Source organism: Stenella coeruleoalba, assembly GCF_951394435.1.
Source record: "Stenella coeruleoalba genome assembly, chromosome: 2".
In the NCBI taxonomy this organism is placed as follows: Eukaryota; Metazoa; Chordata; class Mammalia; order Artiodactyla; family Delphinidae; genus Stenella; species Stenella coeruleoalba.
Genome location: NC_137147.1, coordinates 182057191 through 182071133, shown reverse-complemented (window position 1 = coordinate 182071133; position 13943 = coordinate 182057191). Strand labels below are relative to the sequence as shown.

At 42.6% G+C, this 13943-nt stretch overlaps 1 protein-coding gene across 8 annotated transcripts in view; it reads right to left on the bottom strand.

Moving 5' to 3' along the window:
* Positions 1-13328, bottom strand: part of ODAD2 (outer dynein arm docking complex subunit 2) — a 219812-nt gene extending 206484 nt beyond the window's left edge. For 6 of the 8 annotated variants that reach the window (XM_079915230.1, XM_079915238.1, XM_079915237.1 and 3 more), the window contains exons 1-3: positions 3695-3784; positions 3149-3186; positions 19-481 (exon numbers count right to left, since the gene is read on the bottom strand). Coding sequence is in view for 2 of the 8 variants with exons in the window: in XM_079915237.1 (XP_079771363.1) it covers positions 19-29 (11 nt within the window). In the remaining 6 variants the exon portion in view is untranslated. Of the gene's footprint in view, positions 1-18; positions 482-3148; positions 3187-3694; positions 3785-13244 lie in introns of those variants that run through there. The other 2 variants (XM_079915233.1, XM_079915239.1) reach the window with 2 other exon arrangements.
* Positions 13329-13943: the final 615 nt, after the last annotated feature.

Here is a 13943-nt window from a genome sequence, read left to right as displayed (position 1 = left end):
TTTTAAGCTAGCACTTACCCAACCCACATTCTGCTTATTCATCTCAGAGCTGGATTTTTTAAATTATCCAGTTGCTCTTCAATTCAATAAAATAGTCAACTTTCCCTGAACCAGCGCTAAGTGAAACTGACGAGGACGTAAGGATTTTCCAGTATCTGCCTGCCCTGGAATGAAGAGCTTCTTTCTCATTTTCCTGGGCCTAAGAGAGAGAATTCAAATAGCTGGGCAGAAATTGGAAACAGGAAAGTCCAGGAGCGAAACAAAAAGAATTGCAGGAGGTTGGCATCAAGGCCTTTGGGTTGCAGCTCTGCTGGGGCCAGAGGTGAAGTGAGCGATCTCTTTTGAGCTGGATCACACATTGTTTAGAATCATGCTATTCAAATGACTTCTGTTATCCTTTGTCATCATCATACATCTGCATCAGTGCAATGATGGCTGATGAAAATGATCCTGAGAGCACTGGATGTCCCCCAAGTGCCTTCTGAATTCATAAGAAACAGAATAAAAACATTAAGTGACATAGAATTTTAATTTTTTTTCTGAAAATTGGTAAAGCGCATATTGACCCTATTAATCAAAATATTTGAGCAGTTCAAATTCCATACTCCCTGCCCAGAATATTTTACTGTAATTCACAACTTTCTTAAGAGCAAATGTGAGAACAAATGAGAATCTCTTTAGCCTGTTTATCTAGATTACCAAGAGTCTAGCATTAAAATGTAAAACAGAAATTGAAATAAATTTTACTTTAGCTAAATAGAAATTAGCCTTTAAAAGAAGATATTTGAAAAGATAACATTATCTGTAAACTTAAATAAGAGCCAAGCTAATAAATAAGTTCTGACATTAATACATAATGGACATTTAAGACTTTTTTTTCAGATAATCTATACTTGTTTATTTTCTCATTTGTAATAACACTGATCATTAAAACCTTTCTTCTGGAATATTAGAGAATGGTTAAAAAAGTTAAATAAAGAATGTAATTAGCTTCCCCCTCAACCCATCATTATCACAAAAGCTCAGTACCAATATTCTACAGAAATGATTTGGAGATTTACTTTCCATCCTGTATTAAGTCTTGAAACACAGTAACAGGGGCATCTGGGTCAGAGGTCCTCAGACGGGCAGTACCGGCTGCCGAGAAGCAGGGACACACACTGTACAGATGTTTCATTATCAAAACGATAAGAATGGAACACTGCTAGCGTTTAGTGATGAGGACCTAGAATGCCAGATGTCCTGCAACGTGCGGGACAGTCCCCCAGAAGGAAGAATCATGCTGCAATCTCCAGCATGTAGTATGTAAACACTTCAGATAATTAATACCTGAGCCTACAACCTATCACTATTTTACAAATAATCATGAAGGATTTTTTCACAGTTTTAATATGCACTGAATTTTCCAGAATTTAACTATTATATAAATCAAAGGACAGTTGTATAGACTTCATTTTACACAGAACTTTACCAAGACGTCAGCAGTTGGTAAAATCATGTCATTGACTGAAATGTTAGTCACACAATTTTAAGTTTCGGTGACACGTGTGTATTTGGAGCTACTGCACACACAGTAATTCTATGTGAGGCTAGAGCAACTGCTCACTTCATTATATATTCTGAGCATATATATATATATATATATATATATACACACACATATATACTTGAGCATTTACATGCTGACACTTTATTTCAATTATCTTCCTTTATTTTACATTTAGAGCACCATTGAGATTTAAAACTATGATTTTGATTTCAGAAGAGTAAAGTGGGCATTACAAACTATTTGTTATAAAAAGCAAGTATTGGATCAGATAAGGTTGAGAACAACATATATATATATATACACATACATATGTACATATATATATATCTGAAAAAGTGTTAGTGAAATAAAAGGTATACCAAAAAATGTACGAATTTGTTGTGTGCAGTCGTTTTAGTATTTCAGTGTTTTGTTTCTGCTAGATTCTGAACACATAAGCAGGTACTGATGTTTATGTGTGACACTCCTGAGTTTCCCAGTACTACGAGAATAAATGCAAATAGATTTATCTTATATGGAAAGGTTCAGGAGGACAGTTCTATTTGTTTTTAATGTTAAGTACAAACTTGTTTTGGTTTATAAAGCTGAATTGTATGCATCATTTCCTTCTTGCACCTTTTAAAAGAAAAATGTGAAATTACGTAAGACTGTGGCAGTCAACATGCCATAGAGTAACTTCCTGGAAGACACTTACGAAGGAGCTACGACAGGCAAAAAGTCTTTTCATCATGATACATTCTTCTAAGAATGTGTGTAACACATTTGACTCTATTCAAATTGTTTTTCTGAGTCTAATAAACCAGGAGCTGCGGCAATGGTCAGGCTTGATTTAAGAATAAGGCCTAAGAAAATCTTTGGGAGCCTATGAGCATCCAGAAAGCAAGTACAATATGATTTGAATAGTATTCGAAAAATTAAAAGTGGAACAAAATCCCAAAGAAGAGAAGACCATGTATAAAAGATCTTTAAAAAAAAAAAAAAAGACTTTGGAGGCCCAACTGAGTTTTTAAAAGAAAAAATAGGTGGTCTTGTATTTTTTTTCTTCTTAAGTATGAGAAATTTCTAATGGCCTCTTAATTTACCAAGAGAACCAAAGCTACAGCATTTATTCCAATAATTCCAGTGACGTTCCAAAATGGTAAGTATAACTCGGGCGAAAATTCAAAAACTAACATTTTTTATCAAGACAGGCTGATGGGACGTTTCCACCCAGTGTCAATCCATGAGTTCTTAGGGCCTGAGAAACATGGTTACAATGAACACATGGGCATACATAGTACATATCTTCGAATTAATTGAAGATTTTAAAGTTTAACAATTACAGGGAAAAAAGTTTTACTGCATGTGTTTGTTGCCATAAATTGAGAATCACTTTACACTCATGTTCTCTACTCATCCAGTGGATACAACAATTTTTCTTTTTTAAGGGTCCGTTGCAAGCCTCCAGGATCATTAATAAAATGAAACCCACTCGTGAATAATTTCTGTAACACTTGAGCAGAAACAAAACCAAATTCTTTATGAGACTACAGGAGTAAAAGCGTCCACCCTAAGACCCAGAACCGTGGCTGGTGAAGCGGGTTAGGAGACAGTGCCTACCCTGGCATCCCGAGAACGAGGAAGCTAGGCGGTGAGACCTACAGAAAAATCAGTTTCCGAACTGCCCGGAACCGAGCCTTGAATCCAGGCAAACTCAGCCCGCGTGAAGACACGTGATGACGGCAGCAAGCGGCCCCCTGACGGGCGGAACGCGCCGGAGCGGGAGGCTGGCTTCCCGGGCCGAGCGGGGAGGGGAGGCGGGAGGGCGGCAGCGAGCACGGCGCCGGGACTGAGGCAGAGCTGCAAACGCGGAGGGGGAAGGGACGGGGGACGGGAGACGAGGGTGCGGCCCGAGCGGGCGGGCGCGCGGGGCGCGACGGCGGAGCGGGGGGCCCGGGCAGGAGCAGGGTGTCCGCGGGGAGGCAGGGCGGGACGGGCGCGGGAGAGACACGGGGAGGGGGCGCATCTGGGGCCCGAGGAGAGAAGGGGAAGCCGGGGAGTGGGCCAGAAGCGGGGCCCGAGCGCGACTCCCCTTTCTCCACCCACGCGGACGGCAGCAAAGACACCGGCGCCCGCGGGCCGCACTCGCCCGCGGGCTTCACTCACCCGCAGCGCCCGGCTCGGCGCCCGCACCGCGCCCCACGCTCCGCCCGCGCGCCCGTCGGTTGCTAGGACGCCGGGTAAACAAGGCGCCGGGCCGCGCACACCGCGTCCCGCCCCCGGCCGCCCGCGCGCCCCGGCCCGCCCGCGCGCCCCGGCCCGCCCGCGCGCCCCGGCCCGCCCGCGCGCCCCGGCCCGCCCGCGCCTCCCTGGAAACAAGCTCGGTCCTCCTCCCCTCCCCCTCCTCCATCCCCTCCCTCCCCCTCCTTCCCTCCCCGTCCTGGAGGGCTAGTCCCCGCTCTGGCCACCAGGTAGGAAACGTTCACCTTCCCTAAAGCACAGTGAGAGGTTTCAGCAGAAACTTCACGGCAGAACCAGTAGCAAATGGAAAATAGTCGTTAGAAACACCGTTTTGCTTCCCCACAGGCTTCCAGACAGGAGTCCTGTAGCGTTCCGGGAGGGCTTCTGTGTACCTGAAAGCTTCACTGGGTTCTCAAAAATAGCACAAGGCCTCTCACAGGATATTTGAGGTGCACATTTTTCTCTCCAGAAGGCAAATAAGCTAGAATTTTCGAACACTCACTGGAAAAGCAGAAACTGCTCTTGGATACTCTAGTTCAGAGAACTGGAATGAAGTGAGAACACTTTCCCCGTGTTTTTTTGTTTTTGTTTTGTTTTGTTTTTTTTTGCGGTACGCGGGCCTCTCACTGTTACGGCCTCTCCCGTTGCGGAGCACAGGCTCCGGATGCGCAGGCTCAGCGGCCATGGCTCACGGGCCCAGCCGCTCCGCTGCATGTAGTATCTTCCCGGACCGGGGCACGAACCCGTGTTCCCTGCATCGGCAGGTGGACCCTCAACCACTGTGCCACCAGGGAAGCCCTCCCCGTGTTTTTAAATGCCTTTTTTTAATGTGGGTTAAGATGACCTTGATCCCACCAGTAGACACTCTACCAACAAGAGACCACCCTTGAAAAGCCAGAGGGGAATGAGGGAGTGGGAAAAAAGAAAATATTTGGTGGGGAAAAAAGAGAGAGGGAATGAGCAGTGTACTGTCTTGGGGGTTGGAGTGTTTGGGGACAGTGCTGGACAACCCAGGGTGGAGAGTGTTTAGGAACTAGAACTGGATTGTTTTTCCTTAAAGCCAGGGAGGCAGATGTGTGAGGATGTTAGGTGTCACATGTCAGGGTAGTAGGCTGTCCCTGCTCAAAAACAGAGCCTTTCTGCAGACACATAAAGAAACAAGATCGATTTGACCTTTGTTTGGGGTCTTCTTCTCTTCTTGAGAGTGTGAAAGTTGTTAGGAGTGGAATCATTTTGCCCGAAGGGGACTCTACCTCCAGAGAACCCTAGAGTTGCGAACACCAGAAAGGAAGATTCCGTGCCAATAGGTATAAAGGGCCCATTCAAAAAAAAAAAAAAAGAGAGATTACACTCAAAGACAGTCACAGCATCCTAGCTGTAGAGTTGATGCATGTCACAAACTGGTGAAGGTAAACAAGCTGGTGAGGGTCCACCTTTCAGAGGCATTCTGGAGTGGTCCTGGAAGCAGGGAAACTTCTTTGGGTACTTTATTTCACTTGTGCATTTTAATCAGCTGTGTGAGAGAGCGTTTACTGAGCCCTATGTAGAAACTGGCCAGAGATCTACAAAGTTCTGGACAATTGACCTTGGTTCGCAAAGGAGGGAAAAGCCAGCACCGACCACGATCTGAGCATTTGTGTCCTCATGTGCCAAATGCATGCCAAGGGGCCGAATCTCCCATTGCTTAATCTGATTGCAAAATTGGAATTTGCTGGAATTTATTAACCTTGAGATTTTCCAAGAAAAAAAGCTTCTAATAATACTTAAATTTGTAGACTTCCCAGCTGGCTTCTTCCAGTTTTTTCTTGCCATGTGGAAGCACTGACGTGGCTGTGTCTCAGCTCTCAGTTTAACTGACCACTTCTCAGAGTGCTGACCACCCCACCGAAAGAAGCCTCCCAGGAGGACTTAACTAGTCTTTGTCTCTTTGCCTGTCCCCTACCACTGCAGTGAGCACCATGAAATAGGGACCTTTTCTGTCTCCTTCAAGTCTGTACCCCTAAGAGCTAGAAGAGAGACTGATCCGCGGAAAGAGCACAATCGATGAATCATCTGGTCAAAGATGGCTGGCTACCTGACGTTCTTTGTTGAACCAGGTGCCGGAAAGGTGAGGCCCACATCTCCCTGGACACAACTGATGAACCAGTTTGATGATTCTGAGTGGCTGTGTTATGGAAAAGAGCCTTCAACACAGAGAGCACCCAGCTGTTTGCTGAGGCAGAGGTCTCTCCCCGCACTGCCTGCAGCTAGAACATGACCCAGTTCTGTCCAGTGTCCTTTAGAGAAGGTCTGCCATGGGCGGCTGAGACAGGCTTGAACATGTTCGACTCCCCCCCCCACCTTCTGCCAGCTGAATGTGCTCTCTGTGAGACCAGCCACCCTGGCTCAGGGCAGCTCAGCGCCCCTGGGGCACAGCAGATGAGGCACGGATGCGGTGGCAGTATTTGCTCCGGTTGCCTAACAAGAGAAGCATCCCGTCTCACAGCTCTAGAAGCTAGAAGTCCAAACACAAGGTGTCAGCAGCGTCCGTTCCTTCTGGGGCTGTGAGGGAAGGATCTGTTCCAGGCCTCTCTTGGCTTGTGATGGACATCTTCATGGTCATGGGATGTCCTCCCCATATACCTGTCTCTGTGTGTAAATGTCCCCCTTTTCTAAAGACAGCCATCATATTGGACTATCCTCATTAGCTCATTTTAATTTGCATTACCTCTGTAAGACCCTCTCTCCTCCGAGGTTGCATTCTGAGGAACTGGGACTTCAACATATGAATGGGAGTGGGGGACACAATAGCAAACATAACATTCTGTAAACGGGGGGCTCAGTGGGTTTCAAGGGCCCATTCATCGGTGTTAGAGTGAGGCCCAGGGGTGTGAGGCAGCCAACAGGAGCATTTACAGGCCATAACCAGGAGAAGGTGACAGGCAAGGTTGGTCTGAGTGTCCGATACCTCAATCAGGAAAGGACTGACAGTGGAGAACACCATGAATCAGGGAAGTACAATCGCTATATTGTGCGATCATGGAGTTAAGTCTCATTATGGGACAAGATTGCCTCTTAATGGAATTTTTCAGGAGATTTCAACAGAATTCTGATGCTGGGAAAATTTGCACGAGGTCTGATGAAGTCCTAACGGCCCACTTCCCCAGGTCCAACCTTTCCTTACAGATCGAGACAAACAATCAAAGAAGTCCAGCCTCAGCGGCCTTCTCAGTGATATGCGATGGACCACGAGCACGTTCAGAAATGAAATGGCTCTCTTTTTAGATTCTAACTTCCTAGAGATTCATTTATTTGGTAAGTGCTTTTTTGGATACCAGTATGTGCTAGGCAGTCCGTTGGCAGAACTGGGTTTTCCAATTGGAGTACTGGCAAAAAAAAAGGAGTCCATTAAACTCTTTTGAAAATCCCTGGAATAGAAGGAAGGCCAGTGGCGGGGAGCACAGGAAGCAGAGAGAGAGAAGAGGATGGTGAGTCGGGCAGGATCGCAGACGGGAGGGCCTTGAAGCCATGACAGAGTCCGATTTTATTCCAGAAGCAAATGAAAGTTATCGGAGGATTTTAAGGAGGGCGTGGCATGATCTGATTCATGTTGCTAAGAAGCTATCCTGGTTATTAAGGTGCAAAAGTAGAAGCAGAGAGACTATTACTAAGCCACCGTGGGTCAGGTCCCTAAGGAAATAGCGTGCAACATGGAGAAATGCCTGTGAGACAAGTACCGGGGACTCTTTCCAGGGGAGCAAAGGCAGCAGGACTGGACCAGAGGAAGGCTGAATTGCAGTCCAGTTACCACAACCACAGGGAGAGCTCTGAGTCTGGGGGCCTGGGGGGCCCTACAGAGTTTTCCCGTATTGAGGAGAGGGCTCTGGGGGGGTGCTTTATATCTCGTTATCTTTATATCTTTCTCCCCCCACAGCTAAATTTTTATTTAGTTGATAACCTCCATTACACACTAAGTTAATCTTTTTTTCTTCCCGTGTTACTGACAGATAATTGACATGCACCACTGTGTAAGTTTAAGGTGTACCACGTAATGAGCTTACATACATCATGAAGTGATTGTCACAAGTTATCACAGTAAGTCTATTGTCACAATAAGTTTAGTGAACATTCATGATCTCATATAGATTCAAAATTGTAAAAATAGAGAAAAATTTTTCCTTGTGATGAGAACAATTAGGGTTTACTCTTTCATATGTAAGCTACAGCCATGTTAATTGTACTTATCATGTTGTACATTACATCCCTAGCAATTATGTGTCTTATAACTGGAAGTCTGTACCTTTTGAGCCCCTCCATCCAACCCCCCTCCCCCCGACACCCACCTCTGGTAATCACAAATCTGATCTCTTTTTCTATGAGTTTGCTTGTTTGTTTTTGACGTATAATTGGCCTACAACACTATGTAAGTTCCTGGTACACAACAGAGTGATTTGATATTTCTGTGCGATAACTATAGCTATGACATGTCACTATACAAAGATATTACATATTAATTTTGAGCTATATTCCCCACACTGTACCTGCACACCCATGACTCATTTATTTTGCCTCTGGAATTTTGTGCCTCTGAATCTCCCTCACCTATTTCTTTCCTCCTCTCACCCTGCTCCCCTCTGGCAACCGCCTGTTTGTTCTCTGTATCTGTAACTCTCTGTTGTGTTACGTTTGTCCATTTGTTTTGTTTTTAGAGTGCACATATGAGTGAAATCATAAGTATTTGTCTTTCTCTGACGTATTTCAGCATAATACCCTCTAGGTCCATCCATGTTGCTGCAAATGGCAAGATTTCATTTTTTTTCATGGCTGAGTAATATTCTATTGTGTGTGTGGTATATATATACCTTCTTTATCCATTCACCTATTGATGGGCATTTAGGTTCCTTCCATATCTTGGCTATATTGTTGATAATTCTACAGTGAACACAGGCATGCATATTAGTGTTTTCATTTTCTTCAGATAAATATCTAGAAGTGGGATTGCTGGATCATATGGCAGTTCTATTTTTAATTTTTTAAGGGGCCTCCATACTGTTCTCCACAGTGGCTGCACCAATTTACATTCCCACCAGCAGTGCACAAGGGTTCCCTTTTCTCCACATCTTCACCACACTTGTTATTTGTTGTCTCTTTGGTAATAGACGTTCTGACAGGTGTGAAGTGGTATCTCATTGTGGACTTGATTTGCATTTTGATTGATTAGTGACGTTGAGCATCTTTTCGTGTGCCTGTTGGCCATCTGTATGCCTTCTTTGGAAAAATGTCTATTCAGGTCCTCCGTTCATCTTTTTATTAGGTTGTTTGTTTTTTTTGATGTCGAGTTGTATGAGTTCTTTGCATATTTTGGATATTAACTTCTTATCAGATATATCATTTGCAAATATCTCCTCCCATTCAGTAGGTGGCCTTTTCATGTTGTTGATAGTTTCCTTTACTGTGCAAAAGCTTTTTAGTTCGACGTAGTCCCATTTGTTTAATGTTGCTTTTGTGTCCCTTGCCTGAGGAGACAGATTCAAAAAAATTTTGCAGACTGATGTCAAAGTTTTCTTCTAGAAACTGTCTATGTTTTCTTCTAGAAGATTTATGGTTTCAGGTCTTAACATTTAAATCTTTAATCCATTTTGAATTTATTTTTGTGTGAGAGTATAGTCCAGTTTGATTCTTTCCCATGTAGCTGTCCAGTTTTCCCAGCACCACTTATTGAAGAGACTATCTTTTCCTCATTGTATATCCTTGCCTCCTTCATCATAGATTAATTGCCCAGATAAGTGTGGGTTCATTTCTGAATAGATTCTTGGGAATCTATTCTGTTCCATTGATCTGTGTGTCTTTTTTTGTGCCAGTACCACATTGTTTTGATTACTGTAGCTTTCTTTGTAGTATAGTTTGAAATCAGGGAGTGTGATACCTCCAGCTTTGTTCTTTCTCAAGATTGTTTTGGCTATTCAGGATCTTTTATGTTTCCATATGGATTTTAGAATTATTTGCTCTAGTTCTGTGAAAAATGCCATTGATATTTTGATGGGGATTGCATGAAATCTGTAGATTTCCTTGGGGAGTATGGTCATTTTAACAATATTAATTCTTCCAGTTCATGAACACAGTATATTTTTCCATCTGTTTGGGTCATCTTAAATTTCTTTCAGCAGCGTTTTATAGTTTTTTGTGTGCAAGTCTTTTACCTCTGCAGGTAGGTTTATTCCTAGGTATCTTATTCTTTTTGATGTGACGGTAACTGAGATTGTTTTCTTAATTTTTCTTTTTGATAGTTTGTCATTAGTGTATAGGAATGCAACAGATTTCTGTATATTAATTTTATATCCTGCAACTTTACGGAATTTGTCGATGAGTTCTAGTAGTTTTTTGGTGCTGTCTTTAGGATTTTCTATGTATAGTATTACATCATTTGCAAACAGTAACAGTTTTACTTCTTGCTTTCCAATTTGGATTCCTTTTATTTATTTTTCTTCTCTGATTGCCATGGCTAGGACTTCCAATGCTATGTTGAATAAAAGTGGTGAGAGTGGGCATCCTTGGCTTGTTCCTGATCTTAGAGGAAATGCTTTCAGCTTTTCACCATTGAGTATGACGTTAGCAATGGGTTTGGCATATACGGCCTTTGTTATGTTGAGATATGTTCCCTCTATACCCACTTTCTGGAGAGTTTTAATCACAGATGGATGTTGAATTTTGTTGAAAGCTTTTTCTGCATCTATTGAGATGATCATATGGTTTTATTCTTCAAATTGTTAATATGGTGTATCACACTGATAGATTTGCAGATATTGAACCATCCTTGCATCCTTGGGATAAATCCCACTTGATGATGGTGCATGATCTTTTTAATGTATTGTTGAGTTTGGTTGCTAATACTTTGCTGAGGATTCTTGCACCTCTTTACCTATATTGGCCTGTAATTTCTATTTTTGTGATACCATTGTCTGGTTTTGGTAACAGGATGATACTGGCCTCACAGAATAAGCTTGGTCAGCTTCTTGTTTGTACTTTGTCTTCACTATTTCCTTTCTGTAGTCTCAGTCTAGCCCTTTTGGTGAGAAAGGAGAGTGAAAGAAGAAGAAGTAAAAGGACAAGGAATCTTCTAAATTCTCTGCCCTGTCATAAACTACCTTTGCATTCATTGCATTAAGCCTAATCTGGCTCATTCTCTTGTGAATGTTTTTCCTTAGAATTTCAAAAATCTTGCAGTGTTGGTGGCCCTTCCCACTGTATTTTGCTCCATCCCAAAACAGCCTTCTTCCTTCTGACTACATTCTTGGGAATCTACAGTTCATACATTTACTTTCTGCTGAGGTCTTATAGCTACCATCCCACCTCCTCCAACCCCCAGTGTATTTTTCACCCACAGCCAAAATCTGGCCCATGGAAAGCACTCACACATTATTTGCTCAGCAAACTCTAGAGCACAGGTCAGTCCTATCGCAATAGATGCTTTCCTCCATTTTGCTGCCAGAGCCACTCTACTCTGCCTGTCTCTCACCCCCCAGGCTCACCCACCATCTCCTCCCCTCCTCACAACTGCACAGGATAAAGGACACATATTAAGCTCTCTGAGTAGTCTCCTTAAAGTCCTTCTTCTTCCTTCCTTCTGAACTGAGGTTGGGGGGCAGGTGAGTAGAAAAAAGATGGCTAGCACAGCTCTCTCCAAAAAGCTCTTCCCTGGAAATCCACTCATTTCCCTTCTATAACTTCAATATCGGTGAGTCAGGAAATTGACTTTCCAGTTATAACCTTTACAATTTTACATGTCAGCCTAGTGCCTTACTCTGGAATAAATTGTCTACTGTATCTTGAATCCCAATGTCTTGAATTAGTGAAACAATTTTAACATATTATTTCTTAGGTATATGTACAAATTGTGGATGATTTCAGAGCAAATCAATAATATACATTGCCTTAGAAAGTGAATGGATGGGGAAGAATTATTAGTGTTTTCATTTATATACCTGCTTATCTTCTGATGTGTTACAATGAGCCTGTGTTCCTATAGTAAATGATTAGGACTGTGTAAGAAACAATAGACGTAGAACATATGAGTAATTTATATATATACAGATTATTCAAAATTAGGCCATATATCAAAGGTCATTTCATATGCATTAATCAAAATGATTTTGATTCTAAAGTAAAAGTGGTGTAGGATTGCCTTAAACATTTTGACTTGAAGGAAACACAGAAGTGTTTTCTCAGATCTTTATCTCGTATATACATGTAGTGCAATTGATTGTCCTTTTGATTGGAAGATTTGAGTGAAAAGATAATCAAAATGACAGAATCTCAAACTGAATTTGGGGAGCACTGAGGCAGGCATGTTGTGTGCTTCATTTCTGTATAAATGAAAAAATAAAAAATAAACCCATAGAGGTACCTTCTCTTACCAGTTCTATCATTTTATAGAAATGATAAAAACTGGCCTACAGGGTTAATTAAACCTGTATGCTACATCCCTAAAATGACAGTGGGGAAAGAGAACGGGAGGGAAGATGAAATGGGTGAAACAAGTCAACAAAATGTGGGTAATAGAAAACAGAAGGGTTGAAATGGCTTAGCCGAGAAGAGAAAGCTGAAACCTAAAAGCTTGAAGGGATCAAAGCCAATAAAAATAAAACATTTGCAGAAAAATAGACCTGGAAAGACTCAGAACTTGGAGGCATCTCTAAAGGTGAAGAGTAGACTGAAAACAGGAAAAGAGCTTGAAAGCCTTGTTCAAGGAGGAGCTGGACTTACAAACCTTTTCCCCGACAGAGAGGTTTATCAGTCAGGGCGCCAGGAGCAGCTGAAAACACTGTACGGAAATCATGGAACTAAGTAAATATGGGCTCCCGGAATGCTGACCATCCCCGCCGCCCCCTCTCCTGGACCCTTCCTCCCGCTGGCAACCCGACTTCCATCTTCAGGCAGAAGATCTGACACTGACCAGCATGAATGCAAAGATCTACAGGTGCTGACATTTGAGAGTTCTTCCAGTCAAATAGCTGTTGGAAGAGGGGACGTGTATGGGTAGCATGGGGCAGGAGTGGTGGCAACAGAATTATACCCTCTACTTCCAGAATAAAGAGTCAGCAATACTCTCTAAAAAGAAAAACCAAGCCATAGCAGTTTAAGCATGTCATTTAGAAATTTGGAAATGTTGAGCAATACCAAAGACAAGTAAGAAAAACAAAAAACAAAAAAAAAAGACAAGTAAGAGTCTTGCCCATCACTGTGATTTCTAAGAAAAGAAAAAAAAAAAACAGGATCCAATCAGCTTCTCAAGAAAAACCAGGGCCAACCACCTTGTGAAAAGGCTGTGCTCCATCATCCAGGCCTGGCTAATCACACACAGACTTAAGAGACCCAGTCCTGATGAACTCAGACATTGGAGAGGGCAAAGCTTCTGTGACAAGTAGCTAGTGCTGCAAGAATGCTGCAAGACACAGAGCCCAAACTCAGTGGTACACATGGATCTGTACTCACAGACCTTCAGGTCAGTTGCAGTTCTTGTAGCTTGGCTCACCTAGGCGAGCCCTGCGTAAGTGCTCTGCTTCAGGCTCTGCTTCTGGGCTTGGTTCCAGGCCTTGTTCCGGAACTCAGGCTCGGGGCAGTGGCTACCTGTGGGATGTACTTGTTGTAGTGAGTCACTTTCATGGACATTCCAAGCCTCTGATTGCATCACATCAACTGACATCCCATGGATCCAAAAACTCACATGGCCAAGCTCAAAGCCAAAGGTTGGGAGCTATTATTTGCCCACCATGAAATCATGGCAAGGGTGTGGATAATCTGACACCACTTCAACAGAGTGAAGAAATCACTGGAACTAATAATCTACTGAAGCACCCTTCTTCGTGTATCATTCATCAAGTGGGTTCTAATTTTGGTCTTCATTCCCAGTGCGTTATCATGGTGGTTCTGTCACCTTATCATATTCTCTATCCTCTAGCAGGAATATCTAAGGTTGTTTGCAAATAATTTAAACACACTGTAATCATAAGTTTAAAAAAAAAGAATATCTAGGATGAATAGCCTAGTTAAGTGTTCTGATTTGCTTCTTTATTTTTATGCAATTATTCTGAGTCTTTAAAAAATCTTTTTATAAATTATTTTATTCAAAGTCTCTCTTTTTTGTTCTAAACTCTCTCTTTTATCTAAGTAAGAAGACAGAATACCATAAAAAAAA